Here is a 25,176-nt window from a genome sequence, read left to right as displayed (position 1 = left end):
GTATTTGATTTATATGCAATTTGAGGTCAAAACTAACACTTAGTTTGCATATTTAGGTGTAGTTTACTTAGTGCCTTCTAAATCTCTGTCGTAACCACCGTCGATCGCCCGCACCGTCCCGTCGCCGGCACCACCTTGTGGTGAGCCTCTTGTTCATGAAATTTTATATAAAAATTGATGTTTGTGTGATTTGGATATATAGTTACTCGTATAATTATCTTACCCGTACGTTGTTTGTTATACATATAGTGCCATGGTTTTGATATCCGTCCCCGCCGGCCCTCGTCCTTGATATGATTCGGATGTGGTATATATATTCTCTTTTAAAACTAGTTGCATTTCATTTTTATGACAAATTATGCCCATCAAGTTGACATAGAAATTTTTTCTAGGAGGTATGTGAACCGGAAATTCCAACCGACCCTATTGTCGAGAGGTTAAATTTAGTTGAAAGAGAAAACGAGTACTTGAAAGAAAAATTGAAAAGAATTGAGGGGGAGAAGATGGAATTGGAGTTGCATGTTGCCGATGTCGTCGATGATCACAAGATCAAGATGGAAAAAATGCGCTTGAAGATTAGAAAGATTAGAAAATATGCCATCGATAGTGAGGCTTGGTATCATTATGCTGTTGGATCCATTGTTACCTTAGTTGCGATCTTGATCGTATTGTTGTTGCATTTAAATGCTTTAGCTAGAGAATTATTTGTTTGTTGCATTTAAGTGTTGTATGAACTTTATGTATGAACTTGTATTAATTTGGTCTATTCGGTGTTGTGTAATGAAGATGAGCCGGCAATGGATGTACGATGACCGATGCTCCCCCCAGTTCGTTGAGGGCGTGCATACTTTTTTGCTTGCGGCTGAGGCAAACAAGCGGGCGGATGGTTTTATACCTTGTCCATGTGCTCGCTGTAAGAGTGGTCACAATTACTCTACGTCAAGAACCATTCACGTCCACCTGTTTAAGTCCGGTTTCATGCCCCACTATAATGTTTGGACCAAGCACGGAGAAAGAGGGGTTATGATGGAAGACAATGAAGAAGAAGAGGACGACGACAGCTATCCTGGCCATGGGTTCCCTGAATACGATGATACAACAATGGGGGAAGAAGCTGAGCCGGTAATGTGGGAAGAAGTTGAGCCGGCAATGCGGGAAGAAGCTGAAGAAGAGGCATCAGATGAGCCCGTTGATGATCTAGGTCGGGCCATTGCCGATGCAAAGAGAAACTGCGCAAGTGATTTGGAGAAGAAGAAGTTGCAGCGCATGTTAGAGGATCACAAAAAATTGTTGTACCCGAATTGCGTAGGTGACAAGAAAAAGCTGGGCACCACACTGGAATTGCTGCAATGGAAGGCAGAGAATGGTGTATCTGACAAGGGATTTGGAAAGTTGCTGGTAATGATAAAGGATATGCTTCCAAAGGACAACGAATTGCCCGAGAGTACGTACGAAGCAAAGAAGGCTGTCTGCCCTCTAGGGTTAGAGGTGCAGAAAATACATGCATGCCCTAATGATTGCATCCTCTACCGCGGTGAGTACGAGGATTTGAACGCTTGCCCGGTACGTGGTGCATTGCGCTATAAGATCAGCCGCGATGACCCTGGTGATGTCGAGGGCGAGCGCCCCAGGAAGAAGATTCCTGCCAAGGTGATGTGGTATGCTCCTATAATACCACGGTTGAAACGTTTGTTCCAAAACAAAGAGCATGCCAAGGCGATGCGATGGCACAGAGAAGACCGTAAGAAAGACGGAAATTTGAGAGTACCCGCTGACGGGTCGCAGTGGAGAAAAATCGAAAGAAAGTACGGGAAGGAGTTTGCAGATGACGCAAGGAGCGTATGGTTTGGTATAAGAGCAGATGGCATTAATCCTTTTGGGAAGCAGAGCTGCAAACATAGCACCTGGCCTGTGACTCTATGTTTGTATAACCTTCCTCCTTGGTTGTGCATGAAGCGGAAGTTCATTATGATGCCAGTGCTCATCCAAGGGCCTAAGCAACCCGGCAACGACATTGATGTGTACCTAAGGGCATTAGTTGAAGAACTCTTACAACTTTGGGATGGAACAGGTGTACGTGCGTGGGATGAGCACATGGGGGAAGAAATTGACCTAAAGGCGTTGCTGTTCGTGACCATCAATGATTGGCCTGCTCTCAGCAACCTTTCAGGACAGACAAACAAGGGATACCGCGCATGCACGCACTGTTTGGATGATACCGACAGTATATATTTGGCTAATTGTAAGAAGAATGTGTACCTGGGACATCGTCAATTTCTTCCGAGCAGGCATCCCGTAAGAAAGAAAGGCAAGCATTTCAAAGGTGACGCGGATCACCGGACAAAGCCTCGCCACCGTACTGGTGCTGATGTACATGATATGGTCAAGGATTTGAAGGTGGTCTTTGGAAAGGGTCCTGGTGGACAACCTGTTCCGAATGACGCTGACGTACGCGCACCCATGTGGAAGAAGAAATCTATATTTTGGGACCTGCCCTATTGGAAAGACCTAGAGGTCCGCTCCGCAATCGACGTGATGCACGTGATGAAGAATCTTTGTGTGACCTTGCTTGGCTTCTTGGGCGTGTATGGGAAGACAAAAGATACACCTGAGGCACGAGAGGACCAGCAACGTATGCACGGAAAAGACGGCATACATCAGGGTCATGCAAGCTACGCTCTTACCAAAGAAGAGAAGGAAAGTTGCGGACGTAACGAGGACGAAACGAGGCCCGAACAAAAAGTTGAAGGAGGGTGTAAAGTATAATATCGAGGCAATCAAACCTAATGGCGAACCATTAGCGCCTAAGAAGATTGCAGACAAGTTCGTTCGTCAGTGTGCAGTTCTTGTGAAGGACCAACTCCCGATCTCCCTTCAAGAATGGAGAGAGCCACTAAAGCCACGTCCAGATCTTACTTTTGTCGATGACAGACAAAAAAGTCTGCTTTGGGATACTCTCATGAAACATTTCACCCTACCAGATCATTTCACAGAAGCAGATGTGCAGAAAGTCAAGGACGCTGCTCTTAGGAAGATGGCGGTTGCATTCAAGAACCACAAGAATCGTGAATGGGCCAAGTACGTCAAGGGAGGAAGGAAGACTCCAGTATTCGAGGGAACACTAGAGAAGCAAAGTGCTCATTGGGATGATTTCGTGAAATTCAAGGATTCGGAATTATCTAAGGAATGGTCCAGAATAAACAAGGCCAATGCCGCAAAAAAGGATAAGTTCCATAAGCTGGGGCCAGGTGGCTATGCGGTGGGAATGCCTAAGTGGGATAAGTCTGAGAAAGAGATGATGGATGCAGGTGTCACTCCAGAAACATTGAGCTGGCCCCCCAAGTGCAGGACTTGGTTCTATGCGCATGGGGGGGAGTTGGACCCGAAGACAGGCAAAGTTTCCAAGAAGGCATGTCTAGACGGAGCCGAAGATAAGCTACTTGTTGCAATAGAAGAGGCTCGATCCGGGTTCTTCGAGCCCAACAGAGAGAACGACGAGCTTACGCGTGCCCTGGGAAATCCTGAACACCCGAGAAGAACACGAGGCATGGGCGCTATTCCGTGGTATGAGGGGTTTTCGGACTGGAACGCCGACTACAAAACCCGTGCGAGAAAGAAGATTGCGGAGGAGAAGAAGAGGAAGATGGAGGAGGAGCAGAGGAAGCTCGACTATGAACGCCTTCAAGGCCTAGAATCAGCGCACGCAGACTTGGCAATCAAATTCCAGTGGCAGCAGGAGCAAATCGACTCACTTAGCCAGCAAAGGGGGTCTCGGCAGCTGCAGTAGCTAGCGGATGATCCAGCATTGGATACCACCGCCCCATCCATGCCGAGAAGCAGCGTGGGTTCCGCCCGGTTTGACGCAATGCTGGATAGATACCCCGTGGATGATATCGCGGAGAACACTAACTGCGAGCTACACTTCAAAATTAAGAACATATCCTTGAAGGTGGCGGACGGCGTTGCTTATACAAATTCCCCCGATGCAATCTTCCATTGCAACCCGATTCCAGCAGGCTATGCTTGTGTCGTGGTTGATGAGGTGGTGGACCAATATTCGGGGATAGAGCTTGACATTCCTCGAGGTGATGAGGAGCACACACTCGGAGATGCCAAACATCGTATCATCCTATGGAGAAAGGATTGCATCATCTTTCGAAGGCCACCGACACCGCGTCACCCGACTCCTCGTCGAAGTCCGCCACCGAGTCAGCAGACTCCCGCTCCTCCAAGTCCACCAACGCGTGAGGCCACTCCTCCTCCTCCAAGTCCGGCAAAGTGTCAGGCCACTCCTCCTCCAAGTCCGACACAGTGTCAGACGTCCACTCCTCCTCCAAGTCCGGCACAACCTCAGGCCACTGCAAGTCCGGCACAGCTTCAGGCCACTCCTCCTCATCCAACTCAGCCCCGTCAGCCGTCTCCACCGCCTCAGCAATCGCAGAAGAGACACCCTGCAGCTATGGTGCATAGCGGTACGAGTCGAGGTCATAGTACAGGAAGTACAGGCGGAGACAAGCGATATAAATGTGGTCCAAACCTCACTACTCCTCTTCCTGAGAGGGCTTACAACAGGACCGAGGAGCAAACCAATGACATAGTGCGAGCAGAAGTCGACGCCCATTTTAGACCGAAACCGCCACCGTCGCCAAGGGAGAAAGTGCCTGTAGAAGTAGTTGACCACTTCATTCGTATGGCTCAACCACCAGCTCCTAAGCCTGTTGACACAGACTATGAGCGCCACATCAGGAAGTTACATCGACAACGTCTACAGAAGAAGGCGAGCTCGAGCTCGAGCAAACAACAAGCAGCTGTCAAAAAATGCGGGAAAACCGTTGCCCAGCTGGGAGAATAGGCGGCGCAATCGATCCCCCCGCTTGTTGTGCCGCGAGCAACACGTGACAGTACGCGCGCCCAATATTATTGTGGGTAAACAATTTACGTTCCCAAGGTGGGCGATGTGGTAATAACCCAGGAGCATATAATGCAGGCTGAAACTCTCAACATCACTGTTGGACAACTCCTCGAGATCGAGGATATGCATGTGCTTACAGAGGAGGAAATAAAACGGAAATATGCCCGGGGCCAACCTTTGGTCAAGCCAGAAGAGGTCAAGAAGCTCCCAACGAGAATGTATGAATTGCATCAATGGTACATGGACATTACCAAGAGATCCGATGGAGAGTCCCTCATGGTGCAAGTCAAGAAGGATCATTACTACCATGAGAATGCTGTGACCGTTGAGTATTCTGAATTGTTTCAGTTATACAATCAAGATGCACTCGACAAATCTATCGTCAGTTGCTATTGTCTGTAAGTGATTTCTTTCTGTAATTTAAGTCTCAAGCTAGCTGTAGTGATCCTTTTGATCAATCATTACCTGTAATTATCCTCACTATATTCTTTTCTGTGGTATTATGCAGGATGAAGATGTATGAAATGAGAAAAGGTGGACGCTATGGCATTGGGTTCATTGACCCAAACACCGTTAATGAATACACATGGAAAATAAACAAGCATTATGAAAAGCAGGTAGAGGACAGCATGCTAGAGTTCTTGAAGTGCCTCAAATACAATGAAGATATACTACTTCCTTACAACTTCCAGTGAGTCACACTTTCTTGTACTACAAATTCTCTGTTTTTGCCTACTAGCTAGCTACATTTTTTTGCTTACATATGCCCGCTTAATTAAGACATGCAAACATATGTGCATGCACATTTCACTGGATCTTGTGTATCATTAAAGTTGACGCCGGAACAGTTCAAATACTGGACTCACTACTCAAAGCAAATAGTGACTATAACATCTTGTTTGGGATAGTCAACAGGTAATTTCAATCATTATTAACTATATATCACGGCCTATTTAGTTCGTCATTTCATGATATGAACTATTTAATAACCCCTTTATTCATTTTCTTTGTCGGCGGGCAGGGCATGGGCAAGGTTCATCAGCGTCACGGAAGGCGAATGGAAACGACAGCTGAAATGGTTTCAACCGAAGGTAAGTAATTAAGTAGTACTAGCTAGCTAGCTAGCTGCCATCTCTTTAATTATCATGCTTGATTAATTATTATCTGATCAAATTAAATTCCATTCTCGTAATAAAGGCCCTGAAGCAGGCGCAGGGGACTGATCTGTGTGCATTCTGCGTTTGCGAGAACATTCGCATGATGGCGTCCGAAAGGAGCAGATCTCAAAGACAGGAATGGGTACGCTTGTCAGAACACTATTCACAATTTTTACACCATTATCGATATCTAGTCACACAACTAATACACATACATATTGATCTCCTTCTTAACAGTTCAAAGAGGTGCGGGACGAGCTCCTAGAAATGGAGCGCGTAGAAGCACTTCAAGAGGAAATAGCGGGATTTTTGCTCGACCAGGTCATAAATCCGAAGGAAGAATACTATTACCCGCTACCGCCCCCATCGACCAGGTCATTAACCACTTCCAATTGTCATCGTGCTCCGAAGGCACCAATTAGGCTAATGCCACTCGCTCCGAAGGCAACATGCATATGTAGGAGAAATTGTATATAGCTATACATGTGTGTATGTCTGAATTAATATGGTGGTTTGTGAGACATTGATGATATATATATGATTGGTTCTACTAGAAATTCTATTTATATATATATATATATATATATATATATATATATGCATAACGTGTACAATGTGTAGTATCATAAAATACCAGCAAACGAAAAAGAATTAAAATGGAAAACACAAAATTAAATGAAAAAGAAATCATAAAACCAAAAACCCCCCAAACATTTTAGTACCAGTTGGTGTTACCAACCGGTACTAAAGGGCTCCCGGCCCCCGGAGCTGGCTCGTGCCACGTGGTTGCCCTTTAGCACTGGTTCGTGCTGAACCAGTACTAAAGGGGGGGGGCTTTAGTGACCACACTTTAGTGCCGGTTATGGAACCGGCACTAAAGGGCCTTACGAACCGGTGCTATTGCCCGGTTTTGCACTAGTGTAACACAAATACCCTTATATAACCTTCATAAAGTAGCACATCTATATTTTCACATATCTTCTATAAATTTGTGGTGGTTTGCCATCACACAACGACAATATTTATGTTGTTGTAATACAATTAGACGCAAACAATATAATTATAAAATAGTTAGAGCAATGAAGAAATATTATTAAACATTATTGTTTGACATATCAATTTATCACATATTTGTTGTAACTAATATTTTATTTACTAGCCCGTGCAGGTGCACGGGTTGACGACTAGTACCCCATAATCCAGGACTCCCTCAGTAGCCCCTGAACCAGGCTTCAATGACGATCAGTCCGTCGCGCAGATTGTCTTCGGCATTGCAAGGCGGGTTCCTCCTCCGAATACTTCATAGAAGATTTTGAACACGAGGATCGTGTGCGGCTCTGCAAAACAAGTTCCACGTACCACCGTAGAGAGAATAACATTTCCACAAATCTAATCCGCTGACGTACCCCGTAGCGTGGCATCACACCACAGCCAGGTCTTTATTCGAATTGTTTTTCATAACCTATCTCACCGTGTTTCGCGAGGCGGTTTCCTTGGCACGTCTTGTCGAAGCAGAGATCGTGTCCCCTTATTACGGGATTCCCATCAATACGGACGTGGGTAACCCAACCGCGCCATCAATCACGGCGCTTGGGGGATAAGCGAGTTTTACCAGGCTGGTGGGGGCGCATAGTCTCGTCCGCCCTTATAAAGGGATAAGGTTTCACCTTTTCCTACCCACGCCTTCTTCCTCTTTGCTCATCCATTCTCGCGCACTCGACCTCCAGCGCCCAAGTCCACATCCTTCTCCTCAACTCTCTCCAAGCATGTCCGGAGCGGGAGGCAAGTGGATGGTCTCCTCCGTCAAGGAGGGACACATAAAAAAACTATGTGGGGCCGGATACTTAGCCATGGATATCGCGCACCGGCTGCCAGCCGCGGGGCAGATCGTCCCTACCCCGAAACCTTACGAAAGGGTGGTTTTCCTCCCCCACTTCATCCGCAGGCTGTTGTTTCCCCTCCATCCATTCGTCCGCGGCCTTATGTTCTATTATGGGATGGACTTTCATGATCTGGCCCCGAATTTCATCCTCAACATCTCGGCGTTCATCCTCGTGTGCGAGGCATTCCTCCGCATCCGGCTCCACTTCAGCCTGTGGCTGAAGACCTTCAATATCAAGCCGAAGGTAGTAGGCGGCCAACAAGCGGAATGTGGCGGAGCCATGGTGGGCAAAATGCCCAACGTTACATGGCTCGAGGGCTCCTTCGTGGAGACCATAAAGGGGTGGCAATCGGCGTGGTTCTACATCACTAAGCCGTGCGACACCAACTGGGTGGCGGCCCCTGAGTTTCGATCTGGAATCCCCACGCGGCTCACTTCCTAGAATGAGAAGAGCCTGTCCTGGGGCTCATCGGTGGAGCTGGACGGACTCCAGAAGTGTATCCGGAACATGATAAGCAAGAAACTTAAGCTTGTCAACATAGTCCAGGTCATACTCTTCCACCGGATCCTCCCGTGTCAACAACGGGCTTTCAACTTATGGGAGTTCGACCTGGCCCAGCACCAAACTCTATGCGAGCTCTTCGACATGACGCATAAGGACGTCTGGAAGGTGCTGTTCAAGGGCGCGGAGGCCCCCCCCCTTCTCTTACCGAGGACCGCGGGCTAAGCGCCAAGCGCCCTGCGAATCCGGTAAGTTCTGTAAATCTGATAGGGTATTTATTTCCCATTGCTTAGCCACATGCGGGGTCTGAGCTCCCATGCCTTTGATAGGACTGGGTGGAGACATCGGAGCATATTAACTATCCGGCCCCTCTGCCCGAAGAGCATGCAGATGCTCTCCTGACGGAGATGCGGACTCCGGCTCCTTATGAGGTGCCGGAGAAGACCAAGAAGAAGGCCACGAGAACCTGAAAGAGTTCCCGGCGCAGGGTGGTATCGGACTCATCGTCCGATAACTCCGAGACGCACTCCTCCGTGAAAACGAGGAGGAGGAAGACGAAGATTCTCCTCCTCCAGCCGGGGGAGACAAGAAAAGGAAGGCCGCCCCAACCGGGGAGGCCGAAGGGTCCAAGAAGGGAAAGACTCTCCTTCCGGACTGTTCCACCACCGCCGCCGACAGTGAAGACGAGTGGTTACTCAGGGCCAAGCCCCCAGCGAAGTCGTAAGTATTTGGATACCAAAGTAACTCATAGCATACTTTTGTTGCACTGCTTCTCCTAACGTCGAATATGATTATGCAGTCTGCCCCGAGCCCGTATCGACGTATCCTCGTCGGACGGTTCCTTGGACTCGTCGGATATGAATAGTGATACACTTCCAACCGCCTCCTCTCCTCGCCCTACGGACGATGTCGAGGTACTGCCTCAAGGGGCACCGAGCCGGGGGGAGACAGTCCCGAAGGCGCCTCAAGGAGACCTTCCGGACTCCAGGCGCGAAGGGAGCAAGACTCCCAAGGGCTCCAAGTTCGGCCCCCAGCCGAACGCCGCACCGGAACCTCCAATGGTTCCGGACTCCGGCAGGCGGCCCCCTTCCAAGAGGGGCAAGCCGCCCATGCCGGTGACCTCTGTCCATTCAAAGGCACCGGACAACCTGCTGGGAGCGCTTCGCGGCGCCTCCATGGACGAAGAGCACCGCACTATTATGAGTGCAGTGATAAAGAAGGTTCAGTCCGCCAAGAGTGGACTGACTGAAGCCTGTTCCAGCCTTCTAACAGGCTTTGAGGTAAGTAAATATAGGAAAATATTACCACATAGACAGTAGCCCCTGATGCTCTGTTTGGTGTTCACAAAGAAAAGCCGAATAGAGGATCAAATAATATCTGCAGGAGTCTAATATAAGTGTGTCTATATGTGTATTCAGGCTTCGCTGCTGACCTCTACCGCACTGACTGTGGAGGTCGCTGCACTGAGGCAGAATCTCGAGCGGTCCGAAAAAGAGCTCGGTCTTGCCAATAGGTAGCTCGAGGAGAACAAAGGTAAGTAATGCCTTGTATATATATATATATATATATATATATATATATATATATATATAAAGATGCAGTTGCAAAATGATAGGATCATCATGGATGTGCCAGGGGCCATGACCGAAGTGGCGACCCTGAAGCAAGCGCTGTCCGAGGCCAAAAAGAAAGCAACCAAGGAGCGCACCGAGCGGGAAAAACAAGAGGCACGGGTGGGCGAGGTGCAGCAAGAGCTCCAGGCTCTCGTGAAGAAGCACGAGGCTTTGGAGCTTGACTCGAAGACGCGACAGTCCGAGCTTGCCGCGGCCCTCGAGAGCACAAAGCATGCCAAGGCTGAAGCCCAAAAGGCCCTCCAGGAAATTGAGGTGATGAGAAAGATAGTGGTGGGTAAGGCCTTCAATATGCAAAGCAAGCATGTGAAACTAAATTACTTGTTACTTACCCGAGTCCGGAGCTCTCCAGGAGCATTCCCAGATTTTCCCCGCAGCGTGTCGGATGCCGCGAAGTATTACCATGCCGAGGAGGGAAGCTCGACGGAGAAGTTGTTCTAGTCTCAGTATACTGGGACCGAACACCCGATGCCTGTGAGCGACCAGCTGAAGCAACTGGTCGAGCTGCACAAGGCATCCGAACAGGCCATGAGGGGCCTTATAGTCTGGATGTGGCCTGGCGACTCCCTTCCCAACAGCTACTTCGGCCTGGTGAGGCAGCTTGTGGATGCCTGCCCATGGCCGGAAGTCATAAAGTGGTCCGTCTGCATCGAAGGTGCACGCCGGGCTTTTGCCCGTGCGAAGGTGCACTGGGCCAAGATGGACGCCGAGAAGCTGGTGAAGGAGGGGCCGCCGCAGGGCAAGGAGCATCCCCACCCCGAAATGTATTATGAGGGTGTCCTGAAGGGTGCCCGTCTTGTGGCAGACGAGTGTGCGAATGATGTAATTTTTTAATGAACTTGCTCGTGTGATCCTGTATTATGAAAACTTGTTCATATGCGCTAGGCAACGCTTGTTTGGATTTAAAATATTACCTTATGTGCGGCTGTTTATTAAATCTGAGAGATGGCCAGTCGTCGGCTTCTGCACCCATGCCACGAGTGCTGGGGTGTTCGGGATAAATCTGAGCACTCTTTTTCCCATTGTTGGGTCCTTCGAGGGAGGTGCTCAGCACAACGAACAAGGCAATCGGACTATAATGCTTTATCACTCTCACCTAGCCATAGAAGTCTACAATTTTAAATTTTGGCGAAGCCCCTAGTATTCGGAAGGCCGAATTCAGGGCGCTATACATGCCTTAAGCCGGACAAACCCGACTCCTTGCTCTAAGCGGCATAAGTCTTTACGGACTCGAGACCTCTCGAACAGCGACCAGCTCTCACCTTATCATGACAGTAAGTTTTAGCTTTCTCTACTGAGGTTCTTGCCCAGATGAACCGGGGCACAATCGCAGTAGTTCTCCCAGTGCTACCTTAGCCGATATAGCGGAACGTAAGGTACCAAAACATGGGAGCCGGGCAAACCCAACTATTGACCCAAGACATGATTTGGACCCGATGCATACAATGCTATAAGTTCGGTATGCCGCACTATCGAAAGTGTTCGGACTTCTCACGCCGTATTACGGGGTACGCTTAAGCCCCTGGCGTATTGGCCGTACCAGAGTGTACGGGTGCTGAATGTCATGAATGAACATATATATAAAAAAGAATAGAGAATGCGGTAATAGTCTAGTGCTATGCATTGTTTATTCAAAAAGGTGCGTCGAAGCAGAATGATACAAGTAGTGCGATAAGCAAAAAGTAGGACTATTTGACATGTCCCCTCCAAGGGCAAGCTGAGGAATGGTATTTAAAGCAAGTATTTCACTCATTCTCAGAGACCACCTGGGAGTTCCATGGTGCGACGTAGCTTTCTGCCTCCTTGGTTGTTGTATCATGTATCCGGCAATCGTACTGTCGGACGGGGTTTCCGGAGAGTAAAGTCCTGAAAGAGAGAAAAGAATAACAAAGCGGGAAGCCCCTAGTGCGGTTGAGCCGCGTTTTGGGGCGTGCCGTACTCGTGCCCCCCCCCCACTTATGCCCATGTTATTTCTAATGCGTAATTATGTATGCGTGGCACGAATTTTGCCGTTTTGCTGCGACTGGGGTGGGGGCCGCATTGCTATGCAAGCTCGGAACGTGCCAGGCGGTCTTGTTGCAGATTACTCCGGGCGCGCTTGACGGTGTCCAAGTGTTTAATCACCAAACTGGTGGATTGCCTGAAGAGGCTGCTTTGTGCTTCTGCTGCGAGGGCCGCAGTGTGCTCGTCCGTGCGGAGAGAGCGCTCTGTGTTTCCATTGACTGTGATGACCCCCCGAGGTCCTGGCATCTTGAGCTTGAGGTAAGCATAATGTGGCACCGCATTGAATCTCGCAAATGCGGTTCGCCCGAGCAATGCATGATAGCCACTGCAGAACGGGACTATATCGAAGATTAACTCCTTGCTTCGGAAGTTATCCGGGGATCCAAGACCACTTCCAGCGTGACTGAGCCTGTGCAACGGGCCTCTACACCTGGTATGACCCCTTTAAAGGTCGTTTTTTGGGTTTGATCCTTGAGGAGTCTATACCCATTTTGTGCACTGTGTCCTGATAAAGCAGGTTCAGGCTGCCGCCGCCATCCATAAGGACTCGAGTGAGGTGAAATCCGTCGATGATTGGGTCTAGGACCAGTGCGGCGAATCCGCCATCACGTATACTAGTGGGATGGTCCCTGCGATCGAAGGTGATCGGACAGGAGGACCATGGGTAGAACTTTGGGGCGACTGGCTCCAATGCATATACATCCCTTAACGCACGCTTCCGCTCCCTCTTGGGGATGTGGGTTGCGTATATCATGTTCACCGTCTGCACTTGTGGGGGGGAACCTCTTCTGTCCTCCGGTGTTCGGCGGCCGGGGCTCCTCCTCGCCGTCGCTATGTGACCCCTTATCTTTGTTTTCAGCATTTAACTTGCGGCATGCTTGAACACCCAACATTCCATGTTGATGTGGTTGGATGGCTTGTCGGGGGTGACGTGTATTTTACACGAGCGATCGAGTATACGGTCCAAACTAGATGGGCCCGGGGTGCTTCTTTTGAATGGCTTTTTCTGCTGACCGGGTTTAGAGCCTCTGAATCCGGCATTGACTGTCGTATCCTCGGTATTGTCGCTGTTGATGCGGCGCTTGTGTTTGTTGCGACGTGACCTGCCACTGCCATCCTTGGTATCCGAAGTACCATGGTTCTTTGATATATTATTGCTGCGAGCCAGCTAGCTGTCCTCTCCCGCGCAAAAGCGGGTCATGAGTGTCGTGAGGGCTACCATAGGTTTCGGCTTTTCCTGGCCAAGGTACCGGGCGAGCCACTCGTCGCGGATGTTGTGCTTAAAAGCCGCTAGCACCTCTGCATCCGGGCATTCGACGGTTTGATTTTTCTTTGTCAGGAACCGTGTCCAGAATTTCCTGGCTGATTCCTCTGGCTGCTGAATTATGTGGCTCAAGTCATCGGCATCTCGTGGTCGCACATAAGTGCCCTGGAAGTTGTCGAGGAATGCGGCTTCCAGATCTTCCCAACAGCCAATGGATTCTGCTAGCAGGCTGTTGAGCCAATGCCGAGATGGTCCTTTGAGCTTGAGTGGGAGGTATTTGATGATGTGTAGATCGTTACCGCTGGCCATGTGGATGTGCAGGAGGAAGTCCTCGATCCATACCGCAGGATCTGTTGTGCCGTCGTATGATTCGATATTTACGAGTTTGAAACCCTCTGGGATTTGGTGATCTATTACTTCGTCTGTGAAGCATAGGGGGTGTGCGGCGCCTCTGTACTGGGCTATGTCGCGACGCAGCTCAAATGTGTCTTGTCCGCTGTGTTCAGCCCGGCCGGATTTACTTTTACTGTATCCAGCGTGACGGTTATCGTCTCGCGTAGTGGCGTGCCCCCGTGATCCGTAGATTGATCTTGCGTGTTTTGCTTTGTACTCCAATACGTCTCGCAGGTCTAGCGTGTTTCCCCGTGCCTTGACATTTTCATTTGGGTGGCGTCGGGGTGCGGGATGAGCTTTTGGCTGAAATGCCTCTCTGTCGCAGCCACGAGGTGACCGATCAGCCGCGTCATATGCTGGAGATGTAGGTTTTAATGCTTCCTCCTCCAGTCGGGGTAGCAACCTGCGCTTTGGGTAACTCTTGGAGGGGCGTTCGAGTTCATATTCCTCGGCCACAAGGACTTTAGTCCATCTGCCAGCTAGCAAATCTTAATCTACTTGAAGCTGTTGTTGCTTTTTCTTAAGGCTATTTGCCGTGGCTATAAGCTGGCGCTTGAAGCGCTCTTGCTCGACGGGATCCTCAGGCACGACAAATTCGTCATCGTCGAAGCTTGCCTCGTCTTCGGAGGGAGGCATGTAATTATCATCCTTCGCCTCTCCATCCGCCGCTCTCTCGGGAGGGCTGGCTTATCCATCCTCCTGCTCTAAATCTTGCTGGAGGGGATTGTTGTCATCTTCGGCACTGTCCGGGGTGCTATTATCTCCTGTGCCGGTATCACCGCTTTTGCTTTGGCGAGACTTAGAGCGGCGCCGCTGACGTCGGCGCTTGGGTTGCTTCTTGGAGGGTTCATCCTCCGATGTCCCGTCGCCATTGCCTTCTTTGGGTGTGTCCACCATGTATATATCATATGATGAGATGGCTGTCCAGTGCCCTGTGGGCACTGGTTCCTGTTCGTTTCCCGCATCGTCGTCCATACGGTCGATGTCTTCGGAGTCGAAGTCGAGCGTGTCGGTCAAATCGTCGACAGTGGCTACTAAGTGGGTGGTGGGTGGGCGGCGAATTTCTTCGTCATCCGCATCCCAATCCTGCCGGACATAGTTCGGCTAGGACTCTCTTGACAAGGAGAGAGACCTTAATGAGTTCAGTATGTCGCTGAAGGGCGAGTGCTGAAACATATCCGCGGAGGTGAACTCCATGATCGACGCCTAGTCGGATTCGATAGGCAACGGCGCAGGCGGTTCGTAGTCCGTGGCCGAGGAAGAATCCGGCAGTTCGGCGTCACGGCTCCCGTGAAGGGTAAGGTCGATACTCGGCTCGATCGCCGCTGACAATACGGCCTCCGTGGCGGGATCTATCCACCCGTCCATGGATGGCGCAATTGGCTCCGAATTGAGGGTCGAAGCGGTTGCTGGTGCGGTCTCCTGAACATTGTCTGATGGTAGAGCTAAATCATGCTCATCGCGACCGTGCGGCGCACTCGGCAGGGGCTCGAATCCGTCGAAGATCAAGTCTCCGCGGATGTCGACTGTGTAGTTTAAGCTTCCAAACCTGACCTGGTGGCCAGGGCCGTAACTTTCGATCTGCTCCAGATGGCCAAGCGAGTTGGCCCGCAGTGCGAAGCCGCCGAATACAAAGATCTGTCCGGGGAGAAAACTCTCACCCTGGACTAAATCGCTATCGATGATCGAAGGAGCCATCAAGCCTAACGGTGACGACACAGAGGAACTCTCAATGAAAGCACCAATGTCGGTGTCAAAACCGGCGGATCTCGGGTAGGGGGTCCTGAACTGTGCGTCTAGGCGGATGGTAACAGGAGGCAGAGGACACGATGTTTTACCCAGGTTCGGGCCCTCTTGATGGAGGTAATACCCTACGTCCTGCTTGATTGTTCTTGATGATATGAGTATTACAAGAGTTGATCTACCACGAGATCAGAGAGGCTAAACCCTAGAAGCTAGCCTATGGTATGATTGTTTGTTGTCCTACGGACTAAAACCCTCCGGTTTATATAGACACGGAGGGGGCTAGGGTTACACAGAGTCGGTTACAAGGAAGGAGATCTACATATCCGTATTGCCAAGCTTGCCTTCCACGCCAAGGAGAGTCCCATCCGGACACGGGACGAAGTCTTCAATCTTGTATCTTCATAGTCCAACAGTCCAGCTAAAGGATATAATCCGGTTGTCCGGATACCCCCTAATCCAGGACTCCCTCAGTCGGAGTTGGGGGACGCCATGGCAGGGCTAGAGGACTGGGGGAGGGAGGTGGAGGCGAGGCTGGGAAGCTACGCGGTGCTAGGCGGGAGAGGAGGGGCGGGGCGAGAGCTCTAAATAATACATCAAATAAAATAACTGAAATGCAAATGCATATTCTCTAGGAGGAGTTTGTCTATGTATTTTAATTTTGTAATGTTTATTCTTCAGTATCTCAATTCTAGTTTCAGTCTTGTAGTTGATTCAGTCTTTTAAGGCATCGGTTTTTCTTAGTTGTGTGTCTTCCTCACTTTTGTCTTCATAATGTAGCTTTAGTCCATGTTGATTTTTGTCAGTTTAGAATTTATTGGTTTCTATTCTAGTGATTCTTACTCCTTTCCATTCATCTGTGTTTATTTTCTCTTCAGTCATTAGATCCATTATCATTGATTAGTTTTTTCTGTCATTTCCTTTAGTTCACTTGTCATTCATCCATTAGTTTCTCAAATTTTGTTTGTGTGCTAGTTGTCATCAGGCTTCGGACATTGATTATTATTTAGTAGTGTTTTCAGTCATCAGCATCCATGTATTCTCTATTATCAGCCTCCATGATTCCAGTGATTACTCTTCAATTTTTCAGTTTGTCCATGATAATTTTTTCAATGATTTATTATGGAAATTAAAGATGACTGGTCAGTGTTTCAGTTTTAGTTTTCGGTTTCAATCATCTTCATTGTAGGTTTCTTTCAGTTTTTCAGAGTTTCCTTCAGTTTAGATATTTATTTCTCAGTTTGTTTTGGTGGTAGGCATTTTTTTAGTGTCATTCCTCAGTCTACCAGGTTTCTTCAATATATATGTCCTTAAGTTTTCTCCAGTTATTGATTTATGTATTTCATGATTAGGTTCAGTGACATTTTCAGTCTTATTCATGTTTCAGTCATTTGTAGCTTTCTCCTCTCTTTTTTGTGAGTAATCTGTAGCTTTCTCCTGGTACTCATTTCTTCAGTGGTAGGTTAGTTTGCTAGTTTAGCATTCATTCAGTTTTTAGTCTATCTATATTTTCTCATTTCACTTCTTTAGCCTTCATATTTATTTCCTCACTTCCTTTTTTCCAGATGGTCGTATGGCATTCAACAAGGATGCCTGGGAGGAATTCACAGAGGAGAACGAACTAAAATAGGTTGGCCGAGTGGTGCTAATCACCGTTAGGAATAGTGCATTGGACAATCTAGAAATGATGGTTGTCAGCCTGATTTAAGATTACCATCAGTGTTAATGCTCTAGTTTTTGTCGTTGTTATCTATGTCTTACTGATGTCATCTATCTATGTCGCTCCGCGGGATGGACGAACTATGTGTCTTCTCTCTTTTATAGGTATCTTTTGTTTGGTTATGTATGGCACTGTCAAGAACAATTTAATATGGGGCATGAAAACCTTTCAAATGTTAGTCTATTTGGTTAGTGTTCAGCTTTAACATGCAGGCTTTGCGTTTAGTTTTTATCAGTATTTTGGATATTTTTTTGGGTCGACCATTTTTTCAATGCTGGGAGTAACTTTTCAATTATTTGAAATTCAGTATTCAGTATACTGTCAAATTCAGTTATGTCGGTAAGATCCAACTCCTCAGATCATTGTGTTTGATGGAAGTTTTTTTTGACCGGTTTTCAGTGTTTTGCATTTATTCATTATTGTTCGGAGTTGTTTGGTGTGGGTCTTCAGTAAGAAGTTTTAAAGAAGTAACCACATTTCTGCCACTAGCATTCATCATCTTTCTATTTTTTCTTAAAAGAAATGGGATTATCTCCTGTCACTAGTACTCCCTCCATTCCTTAATGTAGTGCATATAGATTTTTTGAAAACTCAAACTTTGACCAAGTTTATGAAGAAAACTATTTATGTCCACAATACCAAATATATGAATTATGAAACTACGTCTTATGATAATTCTAATGATATATGTTTGACATTCTAGATGTAAATATTTTTCTCCACAAACTTGATCAAAGTTTGTGAGATTTGACTTTTCCATCGGTATTGTTTTACTTCTTTGGTTGTATCCTTATTTAGCCATTCTTTTGACTTTGGTCTTGTTCATCTATCAGTCTAGTGTCTGAAGTCGTAGGTGTCAAATTCAATTAACAGTTTTGTGTTCAGTGTTAGGTGTCGTTTTCAGTTTCGTCAGTTTTCAGTTCTGTCAGCTAACGGCATTATCCGTTAGGTCTGCTTCGGTTATCCCCTTTCTTTCGGCGGAAAGGAACGCATAGAGTGGTGCAAAATGAAGCGGCCATTCTATAGGAGCAGCGAGGTGGGAACTCGGATGTGGGCGGCGGCGGTGCAGCTCCACATATTCAGTAAAGTCATCCCCCCTCTTCTTGTGATCTTGATTTGATTCATATCCGACTCTTCTAATTCAATCAGAGTTATGTACCAACTTTGCAATGTGACTAAGAAAACCGCAGACCTCATGGGTTAGCATTTAAGAAGATAAGTTGCAAAGTGATTGGTCTTTTTCCGATGAACAAGAAAACCATGGTGGTTGAGACCCTGTGGCCTTGTCGGTCGACCCGCCACATATCGTAGAGTACCCTCACCTCCGTGACTTTGGTCTTGAGCACGATGCCGACGGCCACACAGTGTTTGTTATCCTCCGTATGATCGTCCAGGTAGAAGCGGACGCACCAGTCGTAGCTGCCGACGAAGGTAGCGGACTCAATGGACTTGCCGATGCAGAAGCCCCTGTTCAGGTTGTACCCATCAATCTTGAAGATGTGCGTCCTGTGCGCAGTCTCCAGGGCACAGGTCGAGCCATCCTCGTTAGTAAGCTCTTAGACACGGCCATCGTGGCCTCTAGGTGGCATAGAAACTAAGCGCGGCGGGGACGGGGGCGGTGATGGGTGCCATCGGGAAGGGGAACGAGCGACGGGGCGAGTCAGAAGGCAAAAGTAGCACGGTGGGTGGTGGGAACAATCGACGACAAGTTGGCGAAAAGAATTTTGCAATGACTGCCGCGCGAGAAGGGACGAAGATATATGGTGAAATTGTTCGGCCCAACTTTTCCATGACGGATTCCAATTCCAGCTTACCAAAAAAAATTCTTGGTTTGGAAGCTAAAGTTGATGGATCTCCAATTTCTCGTGGACAAAGTTGCAAGCAAGTTATCAAAGTATGATGGCCAAAACATCACCACCATTGGATGTACGGCTCTTGTCATGTCCGTGATCATATCCCAAGTGGTCTACCCCACCACCCCGTTGGTCATCCCACCACATACTTCACAACGCCAACAAGCTCGAGAGAGATTTCCTTTGGTCCGGTTCGGACAAGACAACGGGGGCCAAATGCAAGGGGAATTGGGAGTATGTTTGCCAGCCACTTGAGTATGGAGGTCTTGGGGTCCTCAACACAGACAAGTTTACGAGGGCTCTCCGGTTGCGATGGTCGTGGTATGAATGGAAGGATCCCACCAAGATGTGGGTGGGAATAGGAAACCCATGCAATGGGGAGGACCTAAACTTTTTCTATGCTTCCACCACCATCACCGTTTGTAATGGTGTGAGGACCCACTTTTGGGACTCTCCTTGGCTTCTTGGGCGAAAGCCTAAAGATATTGCCCCACTCATCTATGAAGCTTCCAAGAGAAAGAATTGGAAGGTGAGGGAGTCCCTAAAGCACAACGCTTGGATTCTCAAGATCACACCCCTCCCACTGCCACTACCACCACCACCACCAATGTCTCCGTTGAGCACATCATGCAATTCTTCGCTCTATGGATGATACTAAATGAGGTTCATCTTTAGTTGTCTTTAGTTGTGGCTTCTAGTGAAAAAATGAAGAAAAGCTATGGATGAAGAATATACGGCTCTAATGAGGAGTAACACATGGCACTTAGTACTCCACCTCGAGGTAAAAACATGTGGGCCAGAAACAAGTTTATCCCACGTATAAAGTGTGCCTTGTTACCATAGGCTTCAAGAAACACTAATGTTTTGATTATCAGGATGCTAACCTATTATAAAAGCTTCCACCATAAGACTTGTATTAGGCACAACAGTCTCCAAAGGGTGGTGTTTATGCTTGTTGTGCGGAACATGTCAATTCTCAATGTTATGCAAGACAAAGTGTATCTCAAAGAACCACTGGTATATGAAAATGGATACACATATCACTATGTTTGCAAACTTGTCAAAGCACTCTATTGCCTTAAAGAGGCCCCTCGAGCATGATACTCTTGATCAACCATCTCACGCATTGGGCGGCTTAACTTATAGAACTATCATGCTTCTTCCACGATAGCATCATCTCCAATGAAATCCTACATTGAGAGAAAAGTGTTATTTAAGTATGGAGCACATAGATTCGTACAAATGAGAAAAGTTCTTACTTCCACATGCATGTTGGAAAATATATCATCCATTGAGAAGGCACTGATTTCATTCAAATGATCATTAAGAGGTTGCTGATTAAGTGTGCCTTCTTGCATAGGAACAATGCTAGCTCCATCCCCACCATCATGTAGCTGAGTCAATGAGACGAAATCATCTGTCTGAAGGGTGTGAAGCATCGAAGTAGTTCTTTCACTGTTGACCCGATGAGTATCATTAGTTGAAGTTCTACTTGCATCAAGTGTAGAGCTACCATTCAACATCGTTCCTACTGAGCTTATGTTGCTTGCCATGTTGAATGGTGCCATTTGCTCAGTGAAGCCTCCCACTGATGTGGTGTTGCTTATGAATGGTGCCTTTTCATTTTGCAGAGGCAGCCGGCCAGATGACATTGCATATCTCTCTAGTTGGTTGCTATGTGGGAAGTTCACCTGTGATGCAACAAGAGACCTCCCGCCACCAACTGTTGTGTTTGCAAATGAACTTTGAAGATTGGAAGGGGTTTTGCCTTTGCTTATCTCCATTATCTTGCCATGCATGATGTTAGCATAGGAATTACTATAATTGAATGATGGAAATTCATCTGACATTATCTCATTGGGTATGTTGTCGTATAGGCTGACGAGAGGGTCAGCAAAACCTGTGAATCTTCTCGCATCTGACGGTAGTTTTCCAACATACTTTGGCATTCTACGATCATGGAGGTATGACCCTGTGTAGAAGTTGCTTTGGATGTTCATCGGCGGAGCCAAGTGACCCGTTGAACCATACTTGTTTGTACTCCAAGAGGCAGTGTCGCCAGAGGACACACTCCATCTTCCATGTTCGTGATTATGCATGAAATTGCCCTTGTTGTTCATGTTGTACGATGAGTTCCATATTTCATATGCATCACTAGAGGGATTTGACTTAACTCTTTTTAAGTGCAATCTATACTTCTGAAATAAAAAGATAGACAAAATAACAAGGTATAAGATGGATGATCATCGAAAAAAATAACATAAACATGTGAGTACAATAAGAACTGAAGATGTTGCATGGGAAAAAAACTCCTAAAAATGTGGGGCATGCATTATATGAGATAAGCCTCGCATTTTAAGGGACACACTTAATTAGAATTACACATCATGGTAGTTCCATTACTAGAGCTTTGACTGAGGCATGCATTATATGAGATAAGCCTCGCATTTTAAGGGACACACTTAATTAGAATTACACATCATGGTAGTTCCATTACTAGAGCTTTGACTGATATGTTCCCCAGAAAATAAAAGCTTTCACTTATATATGAAAAAATGTTAGACTATGAATAATAGTAACAAAAACATAGAAATTAAGCATAAAGGTTGCAAATAAACCTGTAGATGACTCGCAATATTCTCTCTACTGAGGTGATCCACATTCATCAGCTCCAATACCTTTTTTGGAACAGCCCCTACAATTATGTAATAAAAATTATAATGAAAATATCGAGCAGCCACCAGCATTGTCGATGAATGAGGCACAAGATGTGAATTCTTACTATCAAGGCCGATCTGGTTGATAGCTTCTAGAAACTTGTTATGCAGCGCAATTGTCCATGTCATCCGGGGCTTTCTGTGGATGGCGGATATATGCGTGCCCTCATTGTTCTCGCTAGAATCATCTCCAACATTTCTCTTATTCCCCGAGTACTTACTCTTGTCAGTAGTCGCTGGTTGAACTCTCTGGACATCATTGTCATGATCGCTGATGTGGCTTATTGCTTTGGGATTTCTCCACCTTTGAACATGTTGCCATATGTTTTTGAGCTCATGGGTACGCACTGGCTTCACCATAAAGTCGGACGCGCCATGATCTATCCCCTTCATCACAACCTTCTTGTCGCAATCAACGGATATCACTGCATGCCATAGGACCAATGACTTAGATTTAGAATTCAGAAATTCACAAAAATCTATGAAGTGGACATATGTTTTGGTCAAAGTGCCTATAGACGGAAAAGCATTTCAATGTTTAGTTTTATAATTCTTCTTCAATGCAAACTAAATGGGAAAAATTACACACATTCAATAGGAAGATACGAAAACAAAGGTTAAAACAATAACGGTAACACAATGACTAAGCCATATCACAACATGTTCCACACAAGGAAATCACATCATCATGTCTAACTATTGGTGAACCTGAAGATCAAGTATTATTATTGGCAGTCAGCCAAGTTTCTCTAGCATACTAGGTAACATCTATCGGCCCACGTAACGCTCTAAGCATTTTAAGTGATCACACTCATATTAGTTTGTAAACGTTAACCACCATTGTCAATAGCTTTTTATTACGGATAGCTAATTGTTTGTGCTTGCCACGGGGACATACATATTCTACATGATAATGTCCATGCTTAATGTGGTCCTACCGTCCAGTGCTCGATGATACGTTTCATAATTAACGTGATACTCTCGTCCAAAGAATGATACTCTCCATAATTAACGTGGTCCTCTCGTCCAATACTCGGTGATAGTTTCCATAAATTAATGTCTAGACAATTGACATGTGTAATTAACTATATAGCTAATTAATTGCATGCAGCTGTGGGCGAGGTAGAGATTGGGCAAGAATTATCTTGGACGAATTTTGTGCAATAATAGTAGAGATTCAGGAAAATAAGTATTTGTGGCTGCACTTTCAGTGAAAGTAATTTGACTACAAATTGGTGTGCTTATTCAAAGTCAACAAATATGCAGTATTGTAGGTATTACCCATGGTTAACCTACTCATGTATGTACTTAAAAGGGGCATTCCTACTTTACATGCTATTCTTGAGAGTAAATTGTCATAAGGAGTAACAACTTTAAGGAGAATGAAGATGAGTAGTAATCTTAATAATATCAATACAATTCACAAAAAAAATATCAATACAACATAGGTATTTCTTAATTGTAGTATTCATGCAACCCTAGCAAACAGGTGTGGCGCAATCGTATACCTTGTGTGATTGTTAGAACGCGAATTTTAACATTAGCTTTGAAAAAAATATAACTTGGTCATTTCATGAACTATGAATAGATTAAAGTTTTCATTCTTATTGGTAGGATTGTACAATTAATTGAGATGATATAAAATTAAATTATAGTTGTCCATAAATAAAGCCATCGAACATGTGGATAGTGGGGTCTACATTACATAGGAGTGATAGAGAGTCTCACTAAGCCAAACTACTCATTTATAAAATTCAATTCTAGATAGTCCATAAATACGCCCATCGAACGCGTGGATGTGGAATCTATTTTACATTGGAGTGACAGAGACTCTCACTAGCCCAAATTAGCCATTGGAGTGACCATGTCTCTAGCCTACTAAACACTATCAGCCCAATTATTAAAAACAACAATTGGGATATCATAATCACGTGCTATCCATGTTTGTTCCCCATCCCCACCATCCATCAGATCTGATGGATGGATGGTTAGATAGGATCTCATTGTTTTGGGCTAGAAACCGACAATGCGTCCCCTACTAGCTCATGTGTCGCTCCACCTCCGCTCTCGTACCCAGTCGCCATCCATCAGACGGATGGTTAGATAGGATCCCATTGGTTTGGGCTAGAAACCGACACTACGTCCTCTACTAACTCATGTACCGCTTCACCTCCGCTCTCCTACCCCACTCCCCATCCGATCGGACGAGTGAACGGTTAGATGGGACCCCGTTGGTTCGGACTCAGTGGGGATCCCGTTCTTTAAAACTCTTCCAGGTTAGAAATAGAGTGTGGGTTTTGTGCATATGTATGTGGTTTCATAAAATCGTCCTAAATATATAGGATCTCACACGCTGCCCAAAGAAATTAATATCCTCTCAAGGTATCAACAAGATTGAGGAGTAAAAGTACGTTCTTGAAAACAATTGTCAGTGTTCATGGATAGAAAACTCAAAAATTGGACTTTGGATTGAGAGCAGTGAGAGTACTGATGACGGGCAGATCCATCTCGAGGCGGATGAGCTCGAGGAGCTTGAAGCCGTCCATGTCCGGCATGCGCACGTCGGTGATGACCAGGTCGAACTGCTGCTTCCCCGCCATGAGCATCCTGAGCGCCGTCTTTCCATCCATCACCGTCGTTGCTGCATAGCGGCAAGCATTATTCGCAGAGAAACAAATAGATCACAAGGCCCCGATTCTAATGGACTATGGCGAAGTGGAGGGATCAAGAGACTCACGTTGGTATTTACAGCGGCGCAACAGGGCTTCAAGTACCATGAGGCAGACGCAGTCGTCGTCCACAACGAGGACACGTAACCCTTCGGAAAACTTGTCCTCCGCCGCATCCTCCATCATCTGCCTTCGGTCCCCACCCATCGTGGCCATGTTCTCCGAACTTCTTCCCACCTGGAAAAGCAAACGCCATCAAGAAAAATATTGATTAAAAAACAAATCAGCACAAACCGCACAGCCAAAACCTCTATTAGCTTCCTCGTCTCAGGACACAACTGATGTTACTGCTTTGCTCCTCGTCTAAAAACAATCCGTATTCAGAGGAGTGGTGAGAAGGGCTGGAGGAAGGGCGTCTATTTATAGGGGTAGAGGGGTCAAGGGAAGGAGTGGAAGTCTCGCGGTCCAGACTCCAGAGGTCAAAGGCGCTCTCCCCGTGCTTTGTGTGCATGCGCTGCTTCTACTCCATAATTTCTGCAGCTACGCCATTTGATCTGGCGATGTCAATGTGCGTGTCTGCTTGTGCCGCGGCCCATGGTCTCTTCCATGAGAGGTGAGGAAAACCACGGGTGGTGTTACTGTTTTTTGCTTTTGTTCTTTTCTCAACAAATGTCTAATGTTGGACACAAATGTTAGAGCATCTCCAGCCGCGTCCCCAACAAGGCCCAC

General features: G+C 46.7%; 1 protein-coding gene across 1 annotated transcript; it reads right to left on the bottom strand.

The window, feature by feature from the left end:
* Positions 1–19,956: 19,956 nt before the first annotated feature.
* Positions 19,957–24,654, bottom strand: LOC119328580 (two-component response regulator ORR25-like). The gene is made up of 7 exons (XM_037601554.1): positions 24,516–24,654; positions 24,267–24,419; positions 21,844–22,203; positions 21,740–21,756; positions 21,022–21,259; positions 20,321–20,673; positions 19,957–20,251 (listed from the first exon to the last, which is right to left on the bottom strand). The coding sequence occupies exons 1-7, from the start codon at positions 24,652–24,654 to the stop codon at positions 20,213–20,215; spliced, it is 1,299 nt and encodes a 432-aa protein (XP_037457451.1). The 3' UTR covers positions 19,957–20,212.
* Between the last annotated feature and the right edge of the window lie 522 nt (positions 24,655–25,176).

The sequence above is a fragment of the Triticum dicoccoides genome, chromosome 7A, assembly GCF_002162155.2.
Source record: "Triticum dicoccoides isolate Atlit2015 ecotype Zavitan chromosome 7A, WEW_v2.0, whole genome shotgun sequence".
Taxonomy (NCBI): Eukaryota; Viridiplantae; Streptophyta; class Magnoliopsida; order Poales; family Poaceae; genus Triticum; species Triticum dicoccoides.
The sequence above is the reverse complement of the archived record's forward strand: the minus strand, read 5'-3'. Positions and strand labels throughout refer to the sequence as shown.

Excerpts from the sequence above, each read along its gene's own strand:
- LOC119328580 (XM_037601554.1), bottom strand. The coding sequence starts at position 24,654 with ATGGGTGGGGACCGAAGGCAGATGATGGAGGATGCGGCGGAGGACAAG. Across the intron at positions 24,420-24,515 it reads GCGCCGCTGTAAATACCAAC|CAACGACGGTGATGGATGGA; the intron begins GTGAGTCTCTTG and ends GCCGCTATGCAG. Across the intron at positions 20,252-20,320 it reads TTTCCAACATGCATGTGGAA|GATTTCATTGGAGATGATGC; the intron begins GTAAGAACTTTT and ends CTCTCAATGTAG.